At 43.2% G+C, this 26,713-nt stretch overlaps 1 protein-coding gene across 1 annotated transcript in view; it reads right to left on the reverse strand.

The window, feature by feature from the left end:
* The window catches only part of Astn2 (astrotactin 2), a 935,232-nt gene that overhangs the window by 265,291 nt on the left and 643,228 nt on the right, over positions 1-26,713 (reverse strand). The window contains exons 13-15 of the mRNA XM_036178556.1: positions 12,537-12,661; positions 8,009-8,113; positions 4,473-4,652 (exon numbers count right to left, since the gene is read on the reverse strand). Of these exons, the coding sequence (XP_036034449.1) occupies positions 4,473-4,652; positions 8,009-8,113; positions 12,537-12,661 (410 nt within the window). The remainder of the gene's footprint in view (positions 1-4,472; positions 4,653-8,008; positions 8,114-12,536; positions 12,662-26,713) is intronic.

The following is a 26,713-nucleotide window of genomic DNA, read 5'->3' on the forward strand; positions in this document are numbered from 1 at the left end:
CCAAATAGTAGCCCAGGAATATTCCAGTTGACATTCAGAAGTGCATGGTAATTCAGATGGAAGTGCATTCCCTGGAATTGGCCTAGAAAATTATAGTAGAGATAAAACACCTTTAAAAGAGGTGTTTATCTGTGGAGACATCTCTCTAAACCACAAATGCAAGAGAATTTAAAAATTCAAAAAATGTGAAGAGATTGTCCTTCCAGAGGGGACAAAGGCCTGGGAGGCCTTATGCTCAGAAGAGGTCTGCTCATGATTCCAGACTTTCTCTACTTCTTTGGACTTGGGTTTACCCTTGTCTCTCCTTGTTTTTTTCTTCCTCCTTTTCTTTCTCTTTGTTCCTTCACAGAGGTTGAACAATTATTGCACATATTTACATCCATCCACTATTACATAACTTTCTCCACAAAATAAAAAACAGCCATAACCTATGAGACTAGTAATTTCTGTGTCCACGACAGTCTAGTATATAGTAGGAAGTGTCAAAGACCCTAGTTGATTCCTCTCTGGTCTACCTCTACAGTCTCCTCTGGTTCTACTACTGTAGCTGAACTCACTGGGTCACTCCCTAGCCCAGACCAATCTGAACCATTCCTGATCCTGTATCAACTGCCAAGCAATGTTAGTAAAGTCTCAGTTACAGCTCCTCCACACCCCAGTTTACACCTCTGAATACACACCTGGGAACACTGTGATTTAAATGGGTAGAGGGGACAGCTGGAGGAGGATAACAATGCTCCAGCTCAGTACTAGACACTATCCCCTGATTTATTTCCTTATACAGACTTCACAATCACCCTGCTTGCAAATATGGAAACTGTCTCAGAGAGTGAATCAATTTGCCTATGATCACACATGTGCCCAAATGTATGCCTGTGATTTTAATGAGGGCCCAGCTGACTATGAAACTTTGTTTTATTCCCAAATGAAAGATGTTATTCATGAATGAATTTATAAACATGCAATCATAACTGAAGATTCTATATCAAGGTCACAGATAAGTGGAGAATGCTGATATCAAGGCAGGTGATGAAATAAAGCCCCATTCAGGGGAGGGGAGGGATACCACAACACGTTTTGCAAGTATAATTCTGGGACAGGACACTCAGACTGTCACATGGGCTTGGAGAAAGGCATGTGGGCACAGGGGTTGGTTATAGGAACCTGACAGGCTGAATGAACACGCTAACCTTGCTTAGGATTCCTAGCATCCAGAGATGACTTCAGACACTCACTTGCCTTTAGGGCCCACCTTTTCCTGGATTAGGGTTGGTTCAAATCCCACTCTACTGACCTGCCTGGTCCTCCAGGCTCCTTCAGACTGGCAGAAGCCAAATTCCTCATCTGGTAAAATATAACTATCTATCTGGCTGGATCTTTGCACTCATCATTGGCATGCCCGGGGGATATGATTCTGGTTTTTACTTTTCCCCTATTACAGAAAAGAAAATTCTCAGGCCCCTTTTTGTTTCTACAGGAGACAGTGCTAACTAAGCTGAACTCTATCTCCCTGTGGCCACTCTTCAAATGGGCGGAACTCACAAATAAATCTATAGGCCTGGAAAGGGCTGGGGCATTCATTTCTCATGTCTGGAGATACTGACTACAGGGAATGTCTAGAACCTTTAGCTGAGGTTTAACATAGTCATTTTATTTCATGCTACTGTTTTTCACGTACCCACCGTCTTTTGGAACTTTTCCCTACATTATTTCTTCTCACTCACCTAATAGTTGTGAAAGGGAATTACCATCTCTCATTCAGCATGAGGAATCGGAGAACTGGAAGCTACTAGGCAATGGGTAAATAAGAAGAGGAAGGAGTCCAAACTTGCCACGATTCACTGCTGCCCCAGCTTCTCTTCCCACAAGCTTTGTCCCCAGTTGTCTGCCACAAACCCCAGACTTAACTGGCCTGGGCCTCGGCGTTTAGAAGATGTTCATGTTACATGACTGATGGCCTAGAAGAGAGATTCTATCAATTGTCTCTGAATATGAAGGGCTCCCAGTGTTTTTTTCTTTCTTTTTTTTTTATCCTCCCAGTCCCTTGTATTATGCCCCATTATCAAAAATAAGATAAATCAAGACTTCTGATATGCCGTAGCAGGTAGAGATAGAGAAAGAAACACAGAAAACATTTATCTTGGTTTCCAAGTGTCCGTATGTTCTTCTCGGAACAAATACAGACCATGAAAGGGATAAGAGTCTCTGCAGAATGGAAGCCCAGAGATGGAAAGCTACAATACCAAAGTCATTCAGTCCCTGAAGTGGGGGAGGGGGGGCTCCACTTGCCATGCCAGCTTTTTTCTACCCTCTTCCTTCTCCTGTCTTTCTTGTACCAGATGCCATGTCTATCACAAAGAATGCGATATTCTTCAGCAAGGAAGACTAGGCCCTGAAAGCAACGAAGGATGGAGATGAGATGACATTTAACATCACAGTAGTGTCCCAGACCCTGAACATGGCATGAAGCAAATTAGTTCAGTGGCCACAGCGAGAGAGAGAGTTTTTATAAACATAACCTAATTGTATTACTTCAAAGTCCTGAAGCTTATTGCCCTGCTTAATGATGTGTCACATTATTTATAGGGTGGCACAATGAGACTTCTATTGATTTAATGCACTTCCTTAAAGACTGTCATTGTCACAGCCATAAAACCGAGCTATTCCCTGACAACTCAATTATGTCCTCTGAGCCTATAAACCACCCATACCCCCCTCAGTTGCACACAGGAAGCAGGCAGGGGTGCAAACACAGCTGGGGAAGCAAAAAGCCCAGAGGCGGAACCAAAGGCTACAGATACCGCCAAGGTGCATTAGGGGTGCCATCTCACCAGGCATAGTCAGCAGCTGACAAGCGCTGAGAGATGGTATGTTGCAGCTTCGCTTTGCCTTGGCCCTGTGGAGCTGTGTGACTTAGCCCAGACTTCCTTCTCCCACTGAGTTTTAATTTTCCCAAGGCAAGCAGGAGAGCTGAGTTCAGTGAGGCTTCCAAGGGCCACAGTATTCTGGGGTTTGCAGTTATGACTTATAGGGCTCCTGGAGCTGGGGTGGCTGAGTCCTGTGGAGAAGGTGCAAGCAGGTTTGTATCGATCCTCACCCTTCCTAGCAATTAATGATATTAACTATAACAGAAAACACTTTGATATATCTGGAAAATGAATGCATGAATGAATGAATGAATAAATAAATAGATAAACCAATAGATAGATAGATGAGGGGGAGTGAGGAAGGAAAGAAGGGAGGAAGGGAAAAAAGAAAGCTAAAAGAAAACAGTTTTTGTAGCCCACCAGTTCCAACTATGAATTCCAACGCAGGCCCTGCTATTTATTCCTCAGCTGTGTCTCTGTGGGCACTTGCCTCCACGTGTCTGAGACTGGGTTTCTCAAGTGTGATACTCCATTTCTCAAATACAGTGACACATTAATATATAATGCAAGCTACTTGGGAGATATCTTAGTGGTTAAAGGGCTTGCTGTACAACGAGAAAGCATGAAGACCAGGGTTTGGATCCCTAGCACCCATATGGTCAGCAGAGCAGACTGCTCGTATCCAGCAGCTAGAGGGTAGAAAACAGCAGCTGCCCAAGGAAGTCGCCTAGCTAGATTAGCTGGATAAGTGAATGGGTTCCAATGGGAGATGCTGCTTCCATGGGTAAGGTGGGGAGTGATCAAGGAAAAGGCCTGATGTCAGCCTCCAGCCTTCCCACCTGCATACACATTTACACACACAGATGCACACATCAACACTTGTGTGAACACACGTGTACCACACACACACATACACATGAAAAAGAGAAGACATCTTTACTTACATGTGGTATTTCCAACTTTGTAAAATGCTCGTGTGTAAGTCACCTCTCCCTTTCCATGTGGTAGATAGATAGGAATAATTATCGCAGTACATTATTTCACAGGAAGGGAACACTGAGCACACACAGGAATGACTTTTCCAAGACCAATGGCAGAGACTAGTCTTCTGCACTAGACCACCTTAGACTGAAGGAATTAGAAGTCTGTTGACAGCTAAGAAGAGGGTTTTAAGTTGTGGTGACCTTCCGTGAAGATAACAGCCCCTCTGTAGGTTAACACTTGAAACTGTCCCCTGGACTTGAGGAGCAAGTGAGAGTTCTTCCTGCCTTTTGCCAAGAAGCCTAAAGAGAAGGCATCATGGAGACACCGTGCCTATCCTCTGCCTTTATTTCTGGCAACTGTTTCAAGGGGAAAGCATAGTTTTAAAAAAAGAAGCCTATAGCATAAGAAAAGAGTTAAAACACCTGAATGAAAGAATCTTAAGACAGCATGTTTCCTCACCCTGACCATGGCAAAGTGAGCTCAGAGAAGGCCCGGGGATTGCCAACGCCTACGCAACTTTCACATAGGAGAAACAAGATTTAGGTCTCCATTGTTTTCTCAGTTGCCTTCCCTCTGTGCCACACCTGGCCACCACCTCCAACAACCCCACCCCAGGCTTACCTTTCTGATACTGGAGCCATAGCTGCTGCTGGACCTTCTTACTGGGGAAGTGGATGATGCAGGTGAGCTCGGAACCATACAGGGCCTCTGCGATGTAGTGGGAGCCATAGTGCTGAATGAAGGACAGCAGCTCATCCCGACTGCTCTCTTTGGTCAGGATCTTTAGGACATTGGTGAAGCCTGGAGGGAGCATGTGTGAGTGGTTAGACTTCAGAAGTTGGTGGCTGAAAAATTATATCCCAGTAAGGGATTCTCCCAGCCAGAATTCATGGCCTTCATCTTCATCACCGTGGTAGCAAGCTGGCAGCTCTAGCCTTACATGTTTACAGCAAAGGCTTACTCTCTTGGTGCTGGATACTGTGACATAGTAGAACTCTGTAGATGAGGAAGACTTGCCAACCTACATGATGATGACTTTAAGGTCACCATCAGAAAGTTAGAGCTGCTGTTTACTTACTGAACAGCTGATGCGTACAGGTAGACCACTAGATGTTTTTACTCTCTTAGTTCAAACACTGCAATGTTGCCACCACACCCCCATTAACCTGATGAGAAGCAAAGCTGAAAGACTGTAAATAACATATCTTGGCTCTCTATCTAAAAGAGCTGGACTCAAACACGCCTTTGTTTTTAACTTCAAGTAAGATGGCTGGAGTCCCAGCATTACATTTGTCCCAGCTCAGTGCAGATTGCATACCTGCTTTATGTTCTTGCTACATCGACTTCTTTCCACCTTTGCCCTCATTTTCTGAGACAGTGGAGTTAGTTTTCTTGCTGCCTGCTGTATAGTCCCAGTACTCTGCCAAGTCTGCCATACCTAGCGCAATGCCTTTCCTGTTCTTCTAGGGCCTTCCAACAGTGGGAGACTAGTTCCCTCACCATTCAGCCTCTAACCCAATTCTCTCCACAGCCACCAACTCAGCTTTAGTATGGGAAACCCCTATATACACAGAGTAATGCCACCCCCAAACACACTGCTCTGATTTTCAAACTTAGGGTGTTTAGAGAACAGCAAATGTAGGGAAGTGTGCTCTGAGTTTCCCATCTACCTTAAAGGCTGAATCCTCCAGAATACATGCAGTTGTCAACTCTCTCCCCATATATCATCAACTGGGGGAGTCTGAAACATACTGCAGACAGATTTGAGTTGACACTAAAAATGAAGTCCAGACAAATGTCCCAGGCTGTTGTCACTGTTCATTCTCCTGAATATAATTTACTCTTCCTCTGAAATTTCCTATGTCCCAAATCCTTAAAGGCCCTCTTGTGATCCTGCCTGCCACTGGATAGAGTTCCATGACCATATCTGGGCCTATAGGAATGCCTGAGTTATCTCCTATATCCTTATTTGCAGTTACTGGAACCTGGGATTTCTCTCATCCTTCCTTTATGTATTCAGCACTGTCTCTAAACATGAAATTACTCCCTCCCAAGACGCACCTATGCGTCAAGATCTCATAAAGTCACCCCTTTCTTAGAAGCCTTTCTCACCTATTCCTGTGCAGAACACATACTCTCTCTCCCCACACTCTGAAGAATTGTCACTTTTACAGATAGAAGCCCTCTTTATCTGTTTCTAAATCCACAAATGCATCTTTCTGATACCACCCTGGCCAGGCATACCACCAGCTCCTGGAACACAGCAAACAACCAGCCATGGTTATTATAAGAACAGGCAATGGCACATCAAAGGGCAAGCCCCTCTCCAACATTGAAAATGAGCTTCAATGTGCCCACATTTGATTTACAAGGAGCTTCCAGGAACATCATTACTGATTAATTAAAGCAGGTACACCTTTGTAGCTCTAACAGGAACATCACAGTTATATTCACAAGTGCAGGGTGAGGGGGTGGCAGGGAAACAGAGATAGGGCTCAAAGAAAGGGCGCTTGATTAGAACACTCTCTCTCCATCAACCTGTTAACTCATGCAACTGGGTAATTAATGCAGCCGGGTTAATAATGAGATGGTTTCTGTTAAGTAAAATGCCAATGCCTTGGAGATGCCCTGTGGCTCTTCAGCCAGGTAGACAAAAATGCAATCAAAATCCCTGTTCTGTTTTCTCTTCCGGTGCTTGCTAGCCGTGTGGCCTTGGGTTGGTTACTTGACCTCTTTGACCTTCAGTTCCTTTGTATGATGACAGATAAGCTAAATTACTACTTTCCTGGTAGGCCTGCTGCAAGCCACAAGACCTGAAACATTATAACATGCTTGACAGATGTCAGCAACAATCACTGTTTGTACTGCTCAGAGGGTAAAGTCCTCCCAGCCCCAGATTGAAAGAGCTCCATTTTGCTGACGAACAAAGTGGTACTGAAATAAAAAGGAATGAAATCGAGAACTCAAGAGATAATTAGGGGACACACTGACAAAAAGCCGGTGACGGTGTTGTCAGAACCAGAGTACAAAACCTCAGACTAGGTCTCTTCTTCTCCAGTTTTCATTTATTTATCTTATTCTCCCATCAAACATGGACACCAACAATGTGCTGATTCTCTGTTAGTTTCTGGAGATATTGGAATAAACAGATTCCACTACCTAGCCCCAGTTCTCCAGTCAGAGGGGTAGATAGACGCGATTCAGACATGAATCAAGTGCTTGTTAGTACTTTGCTGGAGGTACTACACCTGGAATTCCTTGCATGATTTATTGAAGAATGGAGCATGCAGGAGGCACCAAAGAGGTTAGTGTCCATACCCCAGGCAGGGAGGGCTAGACAAAAGGTTACAGAGAATGCAAAGTTATGAACAAACATGTTCCATCTCAAAAACTACTAAACACCCTTCCAGCTGGAGCTCAGGGCTCACACGGATAAAGAATGGATAATGCATGTGTGTATGGTGGTGAAGAGTGGGTCCACTTGCTATTGCTGTGTAGAGATGGACAATGAAAGAAGTAAGAGAGAACTGAGGAGAGAAGGTACAACCACAAGCCAGAAATGCTTCCAGAACATTGCTTAGGTTACTGTTTCCTGTAGTGGGGAGCCATTCCAGCTTTGACCTGGAAGTTCCAACCCCCATTGAGGCTTCCGTAATGGTCACCAGGCTTAGAGAGGATGCTGAAGACCCGAGATCCCGATGCGCAGGCTCTCTTGGTTCCTGGATCCTGGACACTGGAGGTAGACGGAGCAGAGTTCTCCAGAGAATACCGTCTGACTGTGCCACACCTTTCCCAGACCCTGTTACCTATCCCTTCACTTGTAAGTTACCCCACAAATTAAACCTCCCTTTTAAACTACATAGAGTAGCCTTAATAATTTCACCAATAGTTTCCTTTCTTCCTGTTATACTTCTTCACCCTACTCAGCAATTTTTTCTTCTAGGAAGCTCCTTCTGTGTCCCATTGTCCCATTGTTGTGTGGTCCCTATTGTAGGGTGTTCATGCCACTGCCTGCTGTGCTGGCCTACCTAAATGCTCTTCCATTCTTTCAGCATCATCAGTACCAGCCAGGGCTTGGGATATCCTAAGCTCTTGAGACCATGTGCGAAGTGACCATACATCCTTTGGTTGTTAGCTGGACAGTAAGTAGTCCTCACCTGCTGAGAGAGTGATGGTGCTCAGCTTCACACGGTAGAGGTTGCTCCGGACACGCCACTGCTGCACCATGGGGTAACCCATGGCCTCATCGTACCTGATGTCTCCTGGAGGAAAAAATAAGATAGCATGTGAGCTTGGAGTTCATAATACTAACCACAATGCACACTCTACAGTTCTAGGTTCTGCTCACCTCTTCAAAGTGAGAAGAAGCTTGGTCTTGGTCCTGACTGTGCTTTGTTAGACCCAACCACTTATCTGTTCTCCACCACCAGGCTCTTTAGACATAGCTCCATGTTTTCTTTGGGCTTTCAATGTCCCTCTACCTCATATGTAAAAGGTCAAATTTATACCCCACCTACCTAAGTCCATTTGTAACGTGTCATAGACTTTAGACATCTCATTGTCTCAGATTTCCCATCTGACACTACAGGCATAATGTGAGACTTGAATATGGTAACAGAAGTGAAAGCTCTTTCAGAGACTAGAAACTCTATGCCTGTAGGACCAGGGTCAGGGGTATATTTTTCTCAGCCCATTTATTTTGTAGTCTTTGCAGCTGATTTTGCACTAAATAGCAGAGGCCACTTGAAAAATCCTTATGTATGTATTAGCCATCCCTTTATGTTTGCTGACCCTGGTGTAGACCATTGGTTGTTAACATGGATATTTATAATCACTATGTGGCAAACCTGTATACCTACATATATTTTCTTAATTCAAATAAATGAGAAATGCTGGCTAAACAAACTGAACTTTTTAATTTTGAGCACATTACAATAATTAAAATACACTATAAGTCTCTGGGAAGGTGCTGCTGCTCATGGAGCTTCTTTTAGATATAGAGGGATCATTACGAATGCATGTTCCAAAGAATGCATTTCAGAAATCACAGGTAATGTCGAGATAAAATATAAACAAAGAAGAAACACAACAAAAATGTTGGCAAGCAGTTAACACTGGATAGCAGATACATGGAAAAAAATGCTACTCCCTGATTTGTATCTATCTCCATTTTCTAAAATTTCCACCCAAAGCCTTGCATTCTCTCCTCTTTATAAGCATGAACAAATGCATTAAAAAGAAATGCTGGTCACGTTAGCAGTTATTATTTTGTTATGTAGCTGTGCTTTCTTGCACCTCTGTAAATAGCAGGCACATTTCCTATCCCTTTCTCTTGTCCCCTGGTGAGGAGGCACTTAAAGAGATATTTGATACGGATATTAAAATGAGAATCTCATTGGAACAAATGATTTCTTTCTGGACATTTCTGTAGTATTAAAGTTGTCCATTACTGTCAACTGTTTTTTTTTTTTTCTCCCTCTTTAGCCTTTTCAGGAATAATATAATTTTAGAGGCTTTCATTTTCAAGTAAAATATTCATGATCCCCTAAGATATGTCCATTGGAGTGAGAATGTTTAGTTATAAATATGTCGTCTCTGTTTATCTGCTCTGTCTTGCCTATGCTCTCTGTGTGATGCTGGGGAAGAAAGAGAGAGGGGATGGAAAAAGGAAAGAGAAAACCATGCTCCTGACCCAGGGCTGAGAAATTAATCTATTCAAGGAGTCCTAGACACCAAATTCCAGGTAGACTCTGTTCCCTGTCCCATCTACTACTGCCTAGCCATGTTCAAAGCTATTGTTTGTGGGGAAGGGGTAATCAACAACTGAGCCCCACCTCTGACAGAGGAAAGCTGAACATTCTGGTGTGGGCTATTAAAGGACCCTTTCCTTCCATGGTGTGGTATTCAAAGGGAGGAGGTACATTCTGCCTATCAAGAAATTTATAAAACCATCTCTCCTGCCCCTCATTCTATCCCTGGGCCTCCCTCCTAAGTGGCCACTATCCCATCCGTCATTTACTGTGGCCACTGGCTTAGCTGGGATTCACACCTGGAATATAAGCTTCTGTAGTCTGTCAGGTTCTTGACATAAAGGCCATGCTCTATTATTTGCAGTTCTACAGAGTCCAGAATGGATCCTGGGATTCACTTGGATCTTTACAATTTCCTAACTGGAATGATTTCTCTTCATTCTTAATCTTGAAACTACCCCTGATTCTCACTCTACCACCATACTCTTTGTACAGTTCCTTTTCAAAGGAAAGGAGATAGAATGAAGCTCTGGGAGAGAAGAATAATTTGTCTCAGAAATTCTGTTGTTAAAGATTTATTTTTATTTTATGCATGGGGGTATTTTGTCTGCATGTGTGTTTGTGCACCATGTGTGTGCAGTGTCTATGAATGCTGGAAGAGGATGTTGGATCCCCTGAAACTAGAGCTACAGATAGTTGTGAACTACCATGTAGATGCTGGAAAGGAAACCCAGGTCATCTGCAAGAGCAGCCAGTGCCTTTAACTATTATACCACTACTCTAGCCTCTGATAATTAAAAAAAAAATCTCTTGATTGTAGCAATTCCTTTATTAGGAAACTTTCAAATGTTCCCGAGCTAAGACATATAGTTAAAACAATCTGCAAAATTACTGGAGAACCATAGTAAACCAAACTTCTTATACACATGACCTTCATTCCTTACCATATTTTTAAAAAAGTAACTGTTATGTCCATGTTGCAAAGATGGAAGCTGTCCAAAGAAACACAATCAACAATGTGTTGGGGTCTTTAAAGAATGCTCCTAGCAGACAATGTAAAGAAGTTTGAGCTCTAAGATCATGATGGGGAAACCCACAGAGACAGCTGACTGGTACTAGTTGGAGCTCACTGACTCTGGACTGACAGCCTGGGAACCTGCATGGGACTGAGCTAAACCCACTGAATGTGGGTGACAGTTGTGTGGCTTGATCTGTTTGTGGGGTCCCTGGCAGCAGGACCAGGACTTATCCCAGGTGCATGAACTGGCTTTTTTTGAGCCCATTCCCTGTGGTGGGATACCTTGCTCAGCCTTGATACAATGGGGAGGGGCTAGGCTCTCCTTCAACTTGGTATGCCAGACTTTGATGACTACCATGGGAGGCCTTACCCACTCTGAGGAGCGGATGGGGATAGAGTGGGAGGGAGGTGAGGAGGCGGGAGAAGGGGAGTGAGGGGGAAATGGGTAGGTATGTAAAATGAAAATAAATAAATAAATAAATATATTTAAAAAAAAAGAAATGTGCGCTCTTGTGGATGGTGAGCTTCCCTTACTGGGGTTTTCCAAAGAGGCATGTCTCTCTTTGACCTCATGCCCAATCCGCAGAGAGAATTCAACTAGAATACTCCATGTCACTTAGAATTTCTATGATTGTAGGAAGGGGAAATTAAGGAAGGCATAGGAGTCTTTAAAACACTTTACAGAGCTATTTCATCTATGGGTCCATTTGATCTGCATCTTCTTTGAAGTGGGACAAGTCTGGGAGGTGGTATAGATAATGGATAAGACATCCACTTTGGAGTCCAGACTAATTAGGTTTAATCTTTGATGATAATTTACACACTAGCCATGTGAATTTGGAGGAGTATAAAGCACCTTAATAATCTGAAAGCAAAATAGTAACACTCATGCAAGATCATGTGGGCTGAAAAACAGAAAAGGCCTTGCCTCCAAAGGACAACTTTCACCCGTGTGGGGTCTCCTCTGTCTATGCCATTTTACAGGAAAGGCTCATGGTAGTTAGATTTATTTGCTCCTGGACATTCAGAGCTTGCAAGTGATGTGGGTCTGTCACATTGCAGGTTAATTCCTGTGGGACAATCCTTTTCTAAATGAAAGGATTCAATTGCACTTGAGGGTGGCCAAACTGGGTAGTGGACATCACTCCACTATTATATCACCAAAATAGAGTCCACGTCCACTTGTCTTAGAAAAAAATCAACCCCACCCTCCAAAAAGGGTAGCAGAAAAGTTGGGAGAAGATAAAGAAGAGAAGAAACACATCCTGGAACTAGACAGAAAATTCTGGCACTTCAGGAGAGCCTGAAGGTTTGGGATGGTGAGAATAACAGGGTGGGATTGAAAGGATAAAAAAAATGTAGCACTATTTACTAGGGTCTAGTCTTAGTGAATGCCTTGGATGTCGTTGGGCTTATTGGAACCTAGATGCCTTAATCTCAAATTTGGATAAATTAAATTCACCCAGCAAATGGCTCAGTGACCACGTGCAAATAATAAGCCATGTGACTCTAATGCATCTATGTGGAGAAAGTCTTGATTCAAGAGTCCACTGATTTAACTCTAGAATGACTTTTAAATGAACAAAGAAAAGAAAACGCTGGAAGTATTGAAATATCAGAAACAATGTCACTTCAATGGAAAGCGGTTTGATACTTGGATACAGGCAAAGCCTCACTGGGAAAGGCTGAAAAATTGTGTCTTGTTCTCGGGGAGGTGCCTCTCATGACGTAGGTCCTAGCCAAGAAGCTGGGGTCTCATTAAGCCCCTCCTTCTGCATGGTTCCTAACAGGAGCCCAAGACAAGGCAGAGGCCTGGGAGTCTGGCTGGACTGGAGCATCTTGATACGATCTTGTAGTTCACACAGCAGGTACCCCTGTGGTCAGTGAGTGCGCAGAGGCCTGAAAGGCGTGTCTTACCAGTGAGCAGCTGAAGGTCTGGGAGGGGCTCAGAGAGGACTCCCCGACATTGCTCTTCCACAGGCAGCGGGATCACCAACAGCCCGTCAGCCAGCTGGGGAAAGTCCTTGATGAAGTTGTTTTCCCTGTGGGGCAGAGCAAAGAGATTACGGAGCCGAGCAAAGGAACCGGCCATGGTGCGCAAGGAGATCTGAAGCTTGTTGTTTGAACAGGCTGGGTGGCTTTGCCATGAAGCCAGCCTCCCGAATCCCAGCTCTGAGAGCATAGCCCTGACAGGGTATGGAAATCAGGCAGGCTGTGCAGCAAGCCTGGAGCATCCGTAGCTACTTACTGTTTCTCTTGCAACCAAGTTGCAATTTCTATACTTGAGGCTTGGATCTCAGGGCTGCTGTAAACACTTAATGGGATCAAGCTGCCCATTGTTTAAGACATCCTCTGAGGCTCTACAGACTGTACATTTGGCAGTTAACTATTCCTTTGCCTAAGCAATGACATGGGTAAACCTGGATGCTAGGGAGCTGAGAGCAGCACCAAGCGTTTGAGGTAGCCAGCAAGGCTAAGCTGCAGGAAGGAAGGGAAGCTTGGAAACTGCATGTGTGTTAAGGTAGAAGGCACGCTAAACATACTTTGGTTCAGACCAATGGGGAAAAATGAGGCCTGGAGAAATGGAATGCCTTGCCTAACAAGCACCAGTAGACTGGACACCACTCCAGGTCTCTTTATTCCCAGACTAGTGCTCTTTGTCCTGCTCTAACTTCACAGAGGCCTGCCTGCAACAGACCACAAAGCCAAACCCCTATGTGACCCTAGAATACGGAATCTTGGATAGATACGGTTTAAGATGACAGTGGGGGCAGAGACTGCAGAAACAGGACACAGACCTCATTATTCTAGACAATAGACTGACCTGAAAATGGAACAACCAGCTGCGAGAGATGGGAAGTTTGTTGATACGAGGAGTGTGCCAGCAGGAAATGGGGCAGTCAGTCATTGAGCAGGGTGCCAGGGGCATTTTTCTATCTATTCTGACTTGTATGATCACTTTATGGTCAGAGTTAGCAACACTAGTAGTAATCTGGACAGGGAGGAGGGGAGGGAGGGAAATAACAAAAGCAGAAGGATGCTTATGTCTTCATTTTGTCCCCAGCATGGGCAACCTTGAAATGAAAATGAGAGACAGAAACAAAAATACGTGATGGCAAACCAAGGCCCTCGAAGCCTGGGCCCCAGGCAGTTCAGAAGCAGCTGAAGAACTGTAATTTGGGCTACCTTCTTGTTTTCATTGCAGGTGCCCATACCGGTTCCTAGACACTTTCAAAGTCTGTCGCCAATCCATTTGTCTAGTGAAAATGTCTTCTAGGGCTGGGTCCAGCATCTGCAGCATCACCATCATCTTCCCTATCACTCTCACTGCCGTCTCTGTTATTCACTGCAGCCATAGGTTGCTAGGCTCTAGCAAAGTACTTTACTTATACCTGAATATGTAATCTTCACTGTGGCTCTTGAGCTAGTATTATGTGTAAATCACAAATAAGTAACAACAAGATTCTACGTTTATGAGAACAGAATTTAAAGCTAGGTCTAGCAAAGTCTGGCTGGGACTTTGTTCAGGGGATACATGTGTACTATGGTGAGTTTCCAAGCTACTCTTGCTGTGTAGCATAGTATTTTGTTTGTGTTGAATGTCAATCTGTGGAGCCACATAGTCTACAGATCTGGGGGCCCAAAACAGCCCTGGGAAGAGAGAAGACAGTATTCCAGGCAATGGAAACATTACACACACTGTAAGAACGGTGAGGTGGTTGCTGTCTACAGATCTTTCCCCAAGTGTGCAGTAAAATGGAAGTGTGCCTCAGGTGCTAGTCAGCAACTATCAGATGCTGGTTACAGAGCCCTGGATTGAGTACTACGGACAGAAAGACTGGCTTTGTCCTTTGTTTTCCAGGTCTTCCCAACCTGGTTCGAGAGAGAAACTTTGGCCATGCAATGCAGCCAGTGAGCTCATTTGAGGCATTCGAGTTGGATTGGAAGAACCTCTTCATCATGTGACCAACAAGCACTTGGTTTGTAGGTAGGAAAATTAATTTTGATGGGGTATTGATGGCTTTGAACACTGGGTTCCAGGTCTCCCCACATGGTATCCTACCTGAGTAATCGGGGACAAAGCTCATAAATCTCAATTTTCTCATTGATAAAATGAGGATCATTGAAGTTTCCCAGCCTGCTATAGTGGAAGAGTGGAAATGACCTTATTTAGCACCTACTGTGTGTCAGGTACCTCGGTAAGCATATCACACAACTCATGAAATAGGCGATGTTAAAATCCCCAGTGTAGAGATAAACACTTTAATTTATAAGAAACTTTACAAGTCAAGGCCATGTAATTGATAGTGTGAGGTCTTGGGTGGTCTGGTCCCAGAGTCCATAATTCTCATCTCCATAAATGTAAGAGTTGAAAGTCTTGCCCCATGATACGCAGACTGAAGTCTTCTCATAAAGGCCTCAGTCCCCACGAGTTCCCAGAACCCAAGCAGGCCACAGCTGAGAGAATCAGCTGTGGCGTCTTACAACCTGACTGCACAGAGGCTCTGTTCTCATTGGGACCTCAGCAGTCCTCACCATGAGGTGGGCACCATCACATTATTCTACTTAAGCAACGTGGAGAAGGTGGCTTGACTAGATGTGAAGTGTCCCCCAGTGATTTACAGTCTGAGCACATTTGGTAACTAGGCCTCGGAGGAAAATTTCCATTACTACCTTAGGCGGGGAGGTTTTCTCCATATCCATCAACTTTCGTATATAGTTTTTAAACCTCAGAAGAGGAAAGTTGCACCCACTAGTACCCCTCACTCTCCTCCTCCAACTCCTGTGCTTTCTGGCCCAGCCAGTATTAGAATTTTAGGGACATCTGACATCAATGGACAATTGAAAGATGTACATGGGTAACCCCAAGTGGCAGGAAACATGGCTTAAGGTGTCTCTTCTTGCATAAATAGCTCCTTTTGAGCTTCCAGAAAAGGATTTCCAGAGAGTAACCTGACGAAGCTCATGAGGAAGGAGAAGATGGGAGGGAAGAGGATTCAGTTGTCATAGACAGCTGAGAGGGACGCACACAGGCAAGGATGAAGCATTGAATGACAGGACAGCCCTGTCTTTCCCAAATAATAAATCCATTCCTGGCAGTCTGGGCAATGACCACAGGCCTGCATGGCCTCCACCAGCAGAGGGCGCCCAGGGCCTTCACATCAATCTGCTCTTGAAAGGCAAAATACAAACTCGGGGGAGGGAGGGTGCAGGCAGGACAGCCAGCCCTGGAAAAGTTCTGGTAGGCAGAAGAAACCTCAGGTGAAAGCTGAGAACTTGAAAGTCCCAGGCTGGGGAAAAGACCTGGAAGTGGTAAGTGCTGGCTCAGTTTAGGACAAAGAAAACCAATTCTGCTCCTTAGGTCTCGTGATCTTCTGTCTTCCCCCACCCACCACTGTGTGTGTGTGTGTGTGTGTGTGTGTGTGTGTGTGTGTGTGTGTGTGTGTGTGGTTTTAGCTTTATAAAAACCCTGACAGGCACCATTAGTCTCATTTTATAGATGGTGAAACAGACACTCAGAAAGTTAAGAAACTTGTCTGACTGAGGTCCATAGTTGGGAATGACAGTAGGTACAGCTCATGCTAAACCCTCTGGCTTATAGCTTGGTGCTTGTGCTCAGCAAGTTTGTGTTCAACTGAGTACTCACATTCAGTGAATGCAGCCAGGATCATGGACTAAATCACATACTTTCGGGGATGAGAGCAGGAAGCACTCCTGAGCACATCCAGTGGAGAGCACGCTTTTATGCATAGGGGTTTGTGTTGGGCAGTATGTGTCTATGTGTGTATATCGTGTAAGTGAATATTGTTATTGCAAAATCACAACAGAGTCACTGTTTAGACAAATGTCTTCAAAATGCATCCACGTGAAACTGAAATCTGAACTGATATTATATGGAGATAACTCAGAAAATTTTTGAAGTACATCTTGGAAACTCTGACACTGAGTGGGTAGCATTCACTCTGCAAATCTGCATAAATTCAGAGCATGGTTTGAGCCAGGGCTACTGAAGTGGTGAGCACAGGATGTTCCTCCACTGGCAAAGACCAAGAAAGAATACAGATGCTGTATTACAGTCAAGAGGATCCCACACAATCCAGCCCCTGCTGACTCCTGCTGCCCAGGACTGCCATCACCAGGCTGCACTCATTGTCTTCTCCTGGGACTGGCTCCAATTACAGTCCCCAGCTGAAATGTGTCCTCTCTCTGGGAGGGTGTCTTTTTCTCTGCACCTGGGCCACTCCTGTTCACCACTCAGAGCACACAACAGGTCACTGCTTTGAGGAAAGTGCCTCAGATGAAATCTGTCACCCACCTTTCAGATCTTGCTCTTTTCTTCCAAGAAAGGTTTTACGGTTTATAACCATAGGTCCACTCATGGGAGGCCTTTGTTTCGCACTGTACTGCAGACTCTTCTTTGTGGCCCCAAACAATGCACCGAGGCACCCTGAGGGCCAAACTGTGAGATTGGGTACAGCTGAGTCAAGTATGGATGCTCGGTGAGTATTTATGGTCGTGTGATGGAAACAAACAAAAGATGGCAGCGTGTGACAGCTGCTAGCCTTTGCTATATTTCCCTGCTTTGCCGTGACTCCAGAATGGATGAGTCTCATTTTTCTGTAAGATGATTCCAAACATTTCATTAGGCTGATTGACTTATTAGAACTTCATAATTTGTAGAGAGTTTGGATGTTAAAAGGCAGAGCTCAGTTGTGTTGGGCTATCTTGATTCACCTCAAGAGCAATTCATTGGCTACTTCTGTCTTACCTAGTGTTTTGGCGACTACCCGTTCAAAGCTGCTGGAATACATTAATTTAATCTGTATTCTTTCTTGGTCTTTACCAGTGGAGGAACATTCTGTGCTCACCACTTTGGTAGCCCTGGCTCAAACCATGCTCTGAATGTAATGTAATGGCAATTAGTTTCCACCAATCCAAAAGCTGAGACTTTCATCAGGTAGCATCTGGGGCCTACAGCAGAGATGTACAGATTTCCTGTATGTTATTGCAGCCTGCCTGCATATTTCCACCAATGCACTTGAATAAATGCCTCTATTTATAATGTTCTTTTGTTTCAAAATTATAAAGCACTCATAAGATTATCTCCATGTTGGAATATGTTATTCAGGGTACCCTAAATTCATGTCCTCAGGCCATGATCACTCCTATTTGACTTAGGAATAATTTATCTCTTATTCCCTTTGAAGTAAGAAGTTGCTGTGGGATGTCTTTCTGTATGCTGTGAATATGTGTGGCTCCCATTGGATAATAAATAAAGCTGTTTCGGCCTATGGCAAGAAAGCTTACAGTCAGGTGGGAAATCCAAGCAGAGATACAAAGAGATGCCACCAGCAAATGCCAGCAGACCTGTAATGCACAGCCACATGGCAACATATAGATTAATAGGGATGGGTTAATTTAAGATGAAAGAGCTAGCTAGCAAGAAGCTGAAACCATAGGCTCTAGAGTTTGTACTTAATATAAGCCTCTGAGTAATTATTTTATAAGTGGCTATGGGACCGAGGGTGGAAGAGATTTCTCCAGACTGCTAGGCAAGGCAGGACCCGAGAAATTTCCGTCTACAGGAAGTGTTCTGAATCAACAGTGCAGATGTTGTGGCTTCTAAGGAGATTAAACAGAAGGGGATGAGGACTGCTGAACTGAGGGAGCCAGATGGGAGAACACGACTTCTCTAAACAAGGTGCGTTAGGCTTCAAGTGTGCACTCATACAGAGGGTTGTTGGGGAGACACCTAAGGAGGAGTCAGCTTTTCATGACAGTAGTCTAATGTCTCCAAGTTAAAATAAATCCTTCCCATCCCCTCCTCTCATGTGTCTATCTTGTTTGTGACTAGATTCCTTAAGTACTTGGCATTTTACTGTGGAATGCGCAGAGCCATAGAGGTCATATAGCCACGGATCAAATTCTATCTAGGAGGGTTCACATGAGTTCCATTAAGTCTTAGCAAAATGTGGGTAAGCGGGAAGGTGTTACCTTCAATGCGTGCTAGTTCTCTCTCTCTGTCTGTTTTTCTCAAATCCAACGTTAGGTTCTGAATCTCATCAAGGGTTTTCAGACACAGTTTGGCCATAGCCTAGTTTATATTATATACAACAGAGCAGCTGCTGACCCCTGTTACAGAGGTGAGGGAAGGCCTCCTTATCCTCCATTGTCACCTGAACATCACCTCTAGGTGACACAAATTTTCCAAAGCTGCTGCAGTTGTCTCACTTCTATTTGATCAGCCGTGCTAACAAGGACAAGCCTGGGTAACTGCCCTCCTACATAAATTCTCCCCACCCTTCCACATGCCTTGCTTCCCCTCCCGCCTACTTCCTCCTTTAACACTATGTGTGAGTATTTTGGATACAGTAATACATAGGGACCAGCATGCCAGAACCATCAGCCCTCAGTTCTGTGGAAATTAGCATTTAAATAGAGGTATTTGAGGAAGTGAATCACCCTTAGAGTCAGACAAGGCTGTCTGCAGCATTTTTACTTGGAGAAGGCTAGGAGAAAGCTGGTCTGAGATTTTCAGTTTCAGGGATGGGACTTGCTGCTTTTCCGGCTATTCCTAGGCTGCTCAGAGCCTTCTGGAAGGTTCCCATCAAACTTCCTGATACGGATGAGAACATTTACCTAACTCTTGAAGTGTGCCCTATCCCTCATCTTTCTACCAAGAAAGAGGGAGTGCTTTGGCTGAGATGTGAAGCCTCAGTTAATGTTAAGCAACCACACATGTTCCTTTCTTGGCTCAGCCATAGCCTGGCTGTGGGATTTGAAGAAACCACTCCCCTTCTTTGGAACTGAGAGGATTCAGGGTGGGGCTGATGCAACTTTACATTTCCACCAAGGGTCTCTAGATCTGGTGATTAAGTAGTTATTAACATTGGGTTAGTCACTTTTATCCTGAAGCTTTACCACATCCAGGGAAGCGTTAGAAATGGTTCTCTCATGCTCCAATAGTTGAGGGGTCAGGATGATAGGTCTCACTATGAAGTATTCTCTATACAGCTCAAGTTAGCATTGAACTTGGAGTCTAGCTGCTCATGCAATGGAATTACAGGTGTATGCCATCACATTTAACTTCTGTATGATGTCACTCTTTACTACTGGATATTAGTTCAAGCCCTCAATCTAAAGTCATTCTTTCATTCAGCCTTTCATTAGTTCACCCACTGAGCTCTATTTCAATATGTGAGGCACAGGGGATACAAACAAGCCATTCTGTACCCTTTACTTACAGCCACGAGGAAACATATAAAAAGTGCTTCCTATGTATGTATGTGTGTGTTTATAAGTTAATGTTTTTCAAATTTTAAAAACAAAGCCTTTGTCCTTCACTGGAGACCATATTTCTCTGGCATAACACATACTAAGTCAATGTCATCCATCCTTTTGGTAAAAGAACAGATACCACCCAGAAAAGGAGGGACTCCTTGCTCAACTTCGCATCTCAAAGCAGGCTTTGTAGTGTCTCAAGCCATTCAGTTCCAAGAGTAAGCACTCCTTTTTATATCAAAAACCAGGCCTGGGCAACTCACATCATTGTGTTTTATTTTAGCATGTAGACTGGGCAGGCAATGACTTCAAGGGAGTTTCGCCAGACAGGAAAAGGAAATAGCACCCCCTTTTTTCTGCCACTAGTGCTTCAAGAAACTGCTGGAGAGGAAGACCAAGGGGTCTCTGAGTTCAATTGGGTACCCTCATTTGGCCTTTTAGAAATGAAGCATTCCACACATGCACATGAAGAACAAAGGTAATAATACTCAAAATATCTAAAATACATACAGAAAGTTGGTGAACATTTTTGGTGAACAATGCTTATGAGGTTTCCTTTTCCAGAGTCAGGGCATATTGTATGGGTTTATATGCCCCTTCATTCAGTAAGACAAGTACTTTCATGACAGCCAAAACTAGATGACTTCCTTTCCTGAATTCTGACCCAGAGAGAAAGTCAGATAAAGCTATCAAGATTACTGGCTCCCATGGAGGCAAGGATGCTATAGGAGGCTGAGAGTAGACCAAAGAGGCTGGCAGCACATAGAGACCTCCATTGAGTCTTCCTGAGAGCTTCTCAGATACAACTCAAAGTGGCATTTCCTCCAGGGCACTGTTATGAAGCCCTTCTTCAGAAGTAGTGTCCTTGTGTTTTTATACGTCAAAGCCCTTAGACTTCGCCAGCTCTGAGTGTTCTCTACTTGCCTGTCTCCTGGCTCAGACCACGGATTTGGTTGGTTCCTCTTGAATCCCTTTTCCAACAGGCTGACTTCATAGCCAGCATTTTATAACCATATGCTCTGATTGAGGCCACCATCCTATCTCATAGGACTACAGGAACAGCTTGTTAACGATGCTATCTGCATCCAGCCATGTCCCTTCCAATTTGTTAACTACCAAATAGCCAGAGTGATTTTCTACCATGATTATCCTACTGGAGCCAGTGATATGGTTCAGCAGGTATAGATGCTGACCACTAAGTCTGATGACCTGAGCTTGACCCATGGGACACATGTAGTTGAAAGGAAAAACAAAAAACAACTCACAACTAGTCCTCCAATTTCTCCCTTGCACTCGCACACGCACACACACACACACACACACACACACACACACAGACACACACACACACAAATGTAAAAGTATTTAAAATGATTCTAACTCACAAATACGTTTGGATACATGTATTCATGTACTCATGTTCTGGCCCCACTGTGACAAATCACCTTAAACTGACCATCTTACAACAGAAGACAAACTTACTGTCTTAGAGATCTGTAAGTATAACTGTGGCATGCATTTATCTAAAACCAAGATATCAACAGGCCGCTTTCTTCCCAGACAATTACCTTGCCATCTCCAGCTCCTCAGAGCTACCCACATCCCCTGGCTTTCTTCTCCATATTCAAATGTAGCCCTCCTCGCTTCCAAACTCTGATTTTATTCTTGGCTTTCTTCTATTCTAAAGGACTTTTCTGATTTCACCGGGCCCCACGGGAGCATGTGAATAATCTCTCTAAATCTACTACTCATCTGCTTATCGCCCATTTTGCCATGTAAGATAATCATAGTTTCCGAGGATAAGGAAATGAACATCCTGGAAAGAATTCAAAGATTTCTTCCCACCCCATCATCCATGAAGACATTGTCGTCTACGCTGAATTCTCTCTTTTCACAGTCCTAATTTGAGAACAGTGCATGCATTTTTACACTATACTATTGTTCCCGATCATTGCCTGTGTCCCTCACTGGACCATGAGTGACTGAGGGCAAGAGCCATGTATGTCTGCTTATGAACTACTAAGCATTGAAAACTAAAGTAGTCACCGATGGATGCATGGGGGCTCGGTAAGTGCTTATTCAATAAATGAATGAATTATTCAGCTGTGGTATATCAATCTCCCTCCAATGGACTGAGTTATTGCCTTATTAATCTTTGTCTCTATTTCACCCCTTCTACTTCCCTCCCTCCTTTTCTCCTTCCTCTTTTCTTTGTTTATTTCTCCTTGATAGCCAGGAAATATGTAACATAATAGGAAGTCTCATTTTAAAATTCTTTACATTTATATATTTATTGATGTGATGCATTTGCAAGTCAGAGAATAACTTGTAGAAGTCAGATCTCTCTTTCTGTCATGTACATCTTGGCATAGAATTCAAGTCCTCAGACTTGGCTTCAGGCATCTTAACTAGCCAAGCCAGCTTGCTGGCTCTCAAGTCTCATTTTAAAAATCTAGTATCTGTTGGTTATTTACAATATGCTAGTCCATTATTCTAAGGGTTGTGCACATATTGTTTTATTTTTCATGTACAATAACTGAGTGGTAAGTTGGGGGAGAGAGAAGAATGAGAGCATGCAGAGACATAATGAGGTTAAAAACCATAAGCTTAAAAAACTAGCATTTGAACAGCGGAACTCTGTGTTCTTAAGAACTATGCAAAAATATGCTGGTGAATATTTAATTTTGCTCATAAATGAAAAGTAAAGGTTGGCTGGTTGAATATCCCATATGGATGCTGACATCAATAACAGGAATGCCCTTTATTGAATGCATACCATGTGTTAGGTGATCTGCAAGCTCTGTTCCCGACATGACATGCTAGACTCTCTTGTGCAATAAGTGCTGTTATCTCCAAGGTGGTGGCGAGGAGATCGGGTCTCTGAGAGGTGAAGTTACCCTTCTAGTGTCGCCTAGGATGGAATCAAGGCCATTCATTCTACTCCACTACCTACTCATCATGTCTACTTTTCCTCTTGTCTCCGGTCCTGCTTTCTCTCATATACAATTGTACACATCTATGTAGAGTTAAGCCAAGTTAAATATTGCCGGTGCCTCTGCTTTCTAAATGCAAAAGAACCTGTGGCATCAAACTCACTTATGCATTCCAAGCATGGCCACTCCTAACTCTTGCCCTGGTAATTGTGATCCCTAAAATTGAAAGAAACTGTAGGCTAGAGAAACCTTATCTTCTCCTCAGCCACTTCACCCTCCATCTCTTTGCCTGTGTGTGTCAGCACGGGGGTTCCAAATGTGTCCTGTCTTAACACTGGGAACACACTGAGTTACTCTCACTGTGGCCCCTGGATCATCTTCTTAGACTCTTTTTTCTAGTTCTCAGGAAGGAATCAAAGACCCTTATACCTTGAGCTGCGACTCTAGAGTTGGAGGTGAGGAGAGTTCAACATTGCTAGCCTCAATCTCTGCACTTTTCTGACAAAGTGCTCCCATTATCTGTATTTACTAGATGCTGTAAATAAGAATCACAGAAGAAAATTAGCCTTATCCTGATGATAGGCCTGATGCAGCCAAACAGATTTAGCACTAAAGCTGCCCACTTCCACATATGTGCAGGCTCTGAAGGAAGGATTCCCTGGTCTAAGGAGGCTGCCAACCCTTCTGTTGGAAAGGTGCCTCTAGTAGAGTTTGCTGGCTCCAGGCCAGTATTGCATTAGCTCCCCAAATCCACCATGATTGCAGCTACTAATTTGTATCATAGTCAATGAAACTAATGTCTATGTACCTATCAAAACTATATAAAGTCGGTTAGGATCTTCATATTCTGCTGCTCATGGAGTTTTCTTTTCTTAGTAATGTTCTACCCCACCATTTCACTATATTCTCCTCAAGGGCAAGGCCTGGACTCCATTAATATTGCTACACAGGCTATAGCATAAAAACTTGTACATTGTCAATGAAGCCTGGGATGCCAATTAAAACCAAGGCTGAGGCATCAGGCTTCTGCTCCTTCTGCATGTCATCAGTGTTTCTTATTGTCCTCAGTCCTGCTATGGTCAGTCATCCTACTTATACCAGCTAGGCGAGGCTTTGCCACACAGGGACTCCATAGTCTTAAGCCCAAAATTCCCACCTCTGGGGGCATTTTAAGCATTAAAGACATTTCTGACTAATACAAGTGTCCTCAAACAGTTCTAAACTAGAAGGCAAAGAGAAGGTTCCCAAAAATTCACAGTAGGGAGCCGTGTTCTCATGGGCACTTTTCTTACATCACTTTTTTTTTTTTTTAATACCTCAGAGTGAACTTGAATCTGTTATTAGCCAAGGATGACCTCAAACTTCTAGTTTTCCTGTCTCCACATCTGGATTACAAGCAGGTATGATCATGATGACTTTTATGCTGTGCTGAGGATCTAACCCAGGCCAGCCCCCATCAACTGTGATACATACCCATTACTCTCTCCCATTTTTAATTTTATTTTTGAGATTATAATATAATTAAATCATTTCTCTCTTCTCTTTCCTCCCGTATACTTCTCCTTGTTCTTTCTCAAATTCATGGCCTGGCTGTTCGTTAATTGCTGTTACAAGCATGTTTGCATATATGTATATTCTTATAGTCTACTCAATCTGCATAACATTACTTGTATATATGCTCTCAGAACTGACATTTGGCATTGGATAAGTCATTGGTGGGCTCTTCCTTGAAGAAGACCATTTCTCTCATTCTCAGCATCTCTTAGTTGTTTGTAGTTCTTTGTGTAGGGTTGAGGTCTTGTGAGCTCTACCTATCCACTCTGGCATGTCTATTGGTGTCATCCCTGTTCAGCTGATGTCTAGGCAGACCTAAATATAGATTTTTATAGATTTATAGAACATTTTTATAGATATATAGATATATCTATAAAAAAAAAACTACTGCACCCAAGGCTCAGGGAAAATTGTGAAATCAAAGGCAGAAAGATTGAAAGAACCATAAGATCAGGGATTTTGCTGTGAGATTGTGCCTCTTTATAATGTCAGAAACTACCCCCATAAAGTCTCTCTCATTTTTAAAAACACTATTTGTAGTCAGATACTGTCTTCACATCCTACTTCTGCCTCACATCTCCTATGTGGCTTTGGCTAGACAGAATATTGAACTTTTAACCTGGGTTTCTGTTTCCTCATCAGCAAAAAAAAAAAAAAAAAAAAAAGATACTAATCATTCCAGCCTCACATACTTGCTGTAACGATGAAAAAAGCCCATAAAACAGGCAGCCTAGCATAAGAGCTAGGAAGAGTAGGCGCTCAATATATGGTAGTTATTGCTGCTTAGAATGTACCACTCCAGATTTTAATTTAGCATACTCCAAAGGCTTGTGATTAGGAATAAGAAGAACAAAAATTTTAGAGCTGGAGTGGATCTCTACCCTCTTTTCTTCCACTCCAGCCCAGACAGCATAGACCCATACCTAATAGAATGATAATAAGAATACAGGGCATGCAGCTATGGATTAGAGGTTCTTTCCTTTTTTTCTAATACATATGATTCTTCCCAAACTGCATACCTTGTCTATAACCTCTGGAGGAGCCTTGAATGCCAAGACAACACTCATAGTGCCACAACACTTCTCCCCCTCAGCATCTTTCACTGAAATCACTGCCTGTGCTGCCATTTCCCTGACTTTATGAGGAGAGACCATCCTTCTCCCGTTCATCCAACTCCTGGAAAAACATTCAATTCATATAAAATATTCAAAAAAAAAGTTTGTAGTTTGTACTATTGAACTTCTTGTAGACTAAACTACAAATTAAATGTAAGAGATGTTTCAAAACTCATGACTTAAAGCAACAGGTAAACAGGAGGAAAGTCAAGGCCATAATTTTAACCATGTTGTATCCATCCATTCATTCATAATGTTACTCTTAGAAATAGCTGGAAAAAGACATGATTTTTCTTTTATGTTAACATTTAAAATCAAACAGGAGGTGGAACTTTGGAATTTGAACAAATGATGTAAAGGCAGATGGTTCTGGTGTAAATTTCTGGCTGGGGTCAAAGCTCTGAAAGTTTCATTTCCCTTTTTGTCTTTCCCATTCTCCCTGGGGCACTTCGGGGCTCTTTCCATACCATCACCTCTAATGAGCTTAGTAAAATGAGAAACGCACTGTAGTAGAAGGAAATCTAATAGCAGTCGCTTTCTTGTTCACATGCACTCTCTTCTCTTCCTCCCTTTCTTATTAGTCATTAGCAAGAGAAAGAAAACACCCAAAGGCAGGGGAAAAGCAGCATGATTTGCTTGTGTTTTCTGCAGCACTGTGTTAATGAGGATCCCACCACGTCTCATCACCCTTGTTGTAGAACAGACATCAGTTGCAGCCAAATCTGGAACCCCAGTCACATGCACCTTAGCCAGTCTGTTTTATAACTAAGGTGAAGTGTGCATATCATTATAGGACAGCTGGAGATTGTTTTTAAGTGCTCCTTAAAATCAAGGGATGTCAAGACATTCACAGAGAGCCCAAGAAAACAAACATCCAATTAATGAATGCAATTTTTGTCTTTTCAACTTGGCATCACAATGTAATTGAATCCACTTTTGGAGTCCGTCTTTCTAGCTTCCCACTCCATTAACTACTGGGGATCCTGTTGTATACAATCACATACACACTGGCCATCAGTTTATAATAACTCTACATGTGGGATGAGATCTTAAGCTGTACTTCTTCCTAAGTGTATGCTTCTGTTGACGTTCTTAATTGCAGGACCCTCAGCTATTTCATTTGTGAAGGTGGATCATAAAAGCACCTGTTTTAAATTTATTATTATTATTATTATTATTATCATTTTATATATATTGATGTTTTGCCTAC

The sequence above is a fragment of the Onychomys torridus genome, chromosome 2 (assembly GCF_903995425.1).
Source record: "Onychomys torridus chromosome 2, mOncTor1.1, whole genome shotgun sequence".
NCBI classification, from domain to species: Eukaryota; Metazoa; Chordata; class Mammalia; order Rodentia; family Cricetidae; genus Onychomys; species Onychomys torridus.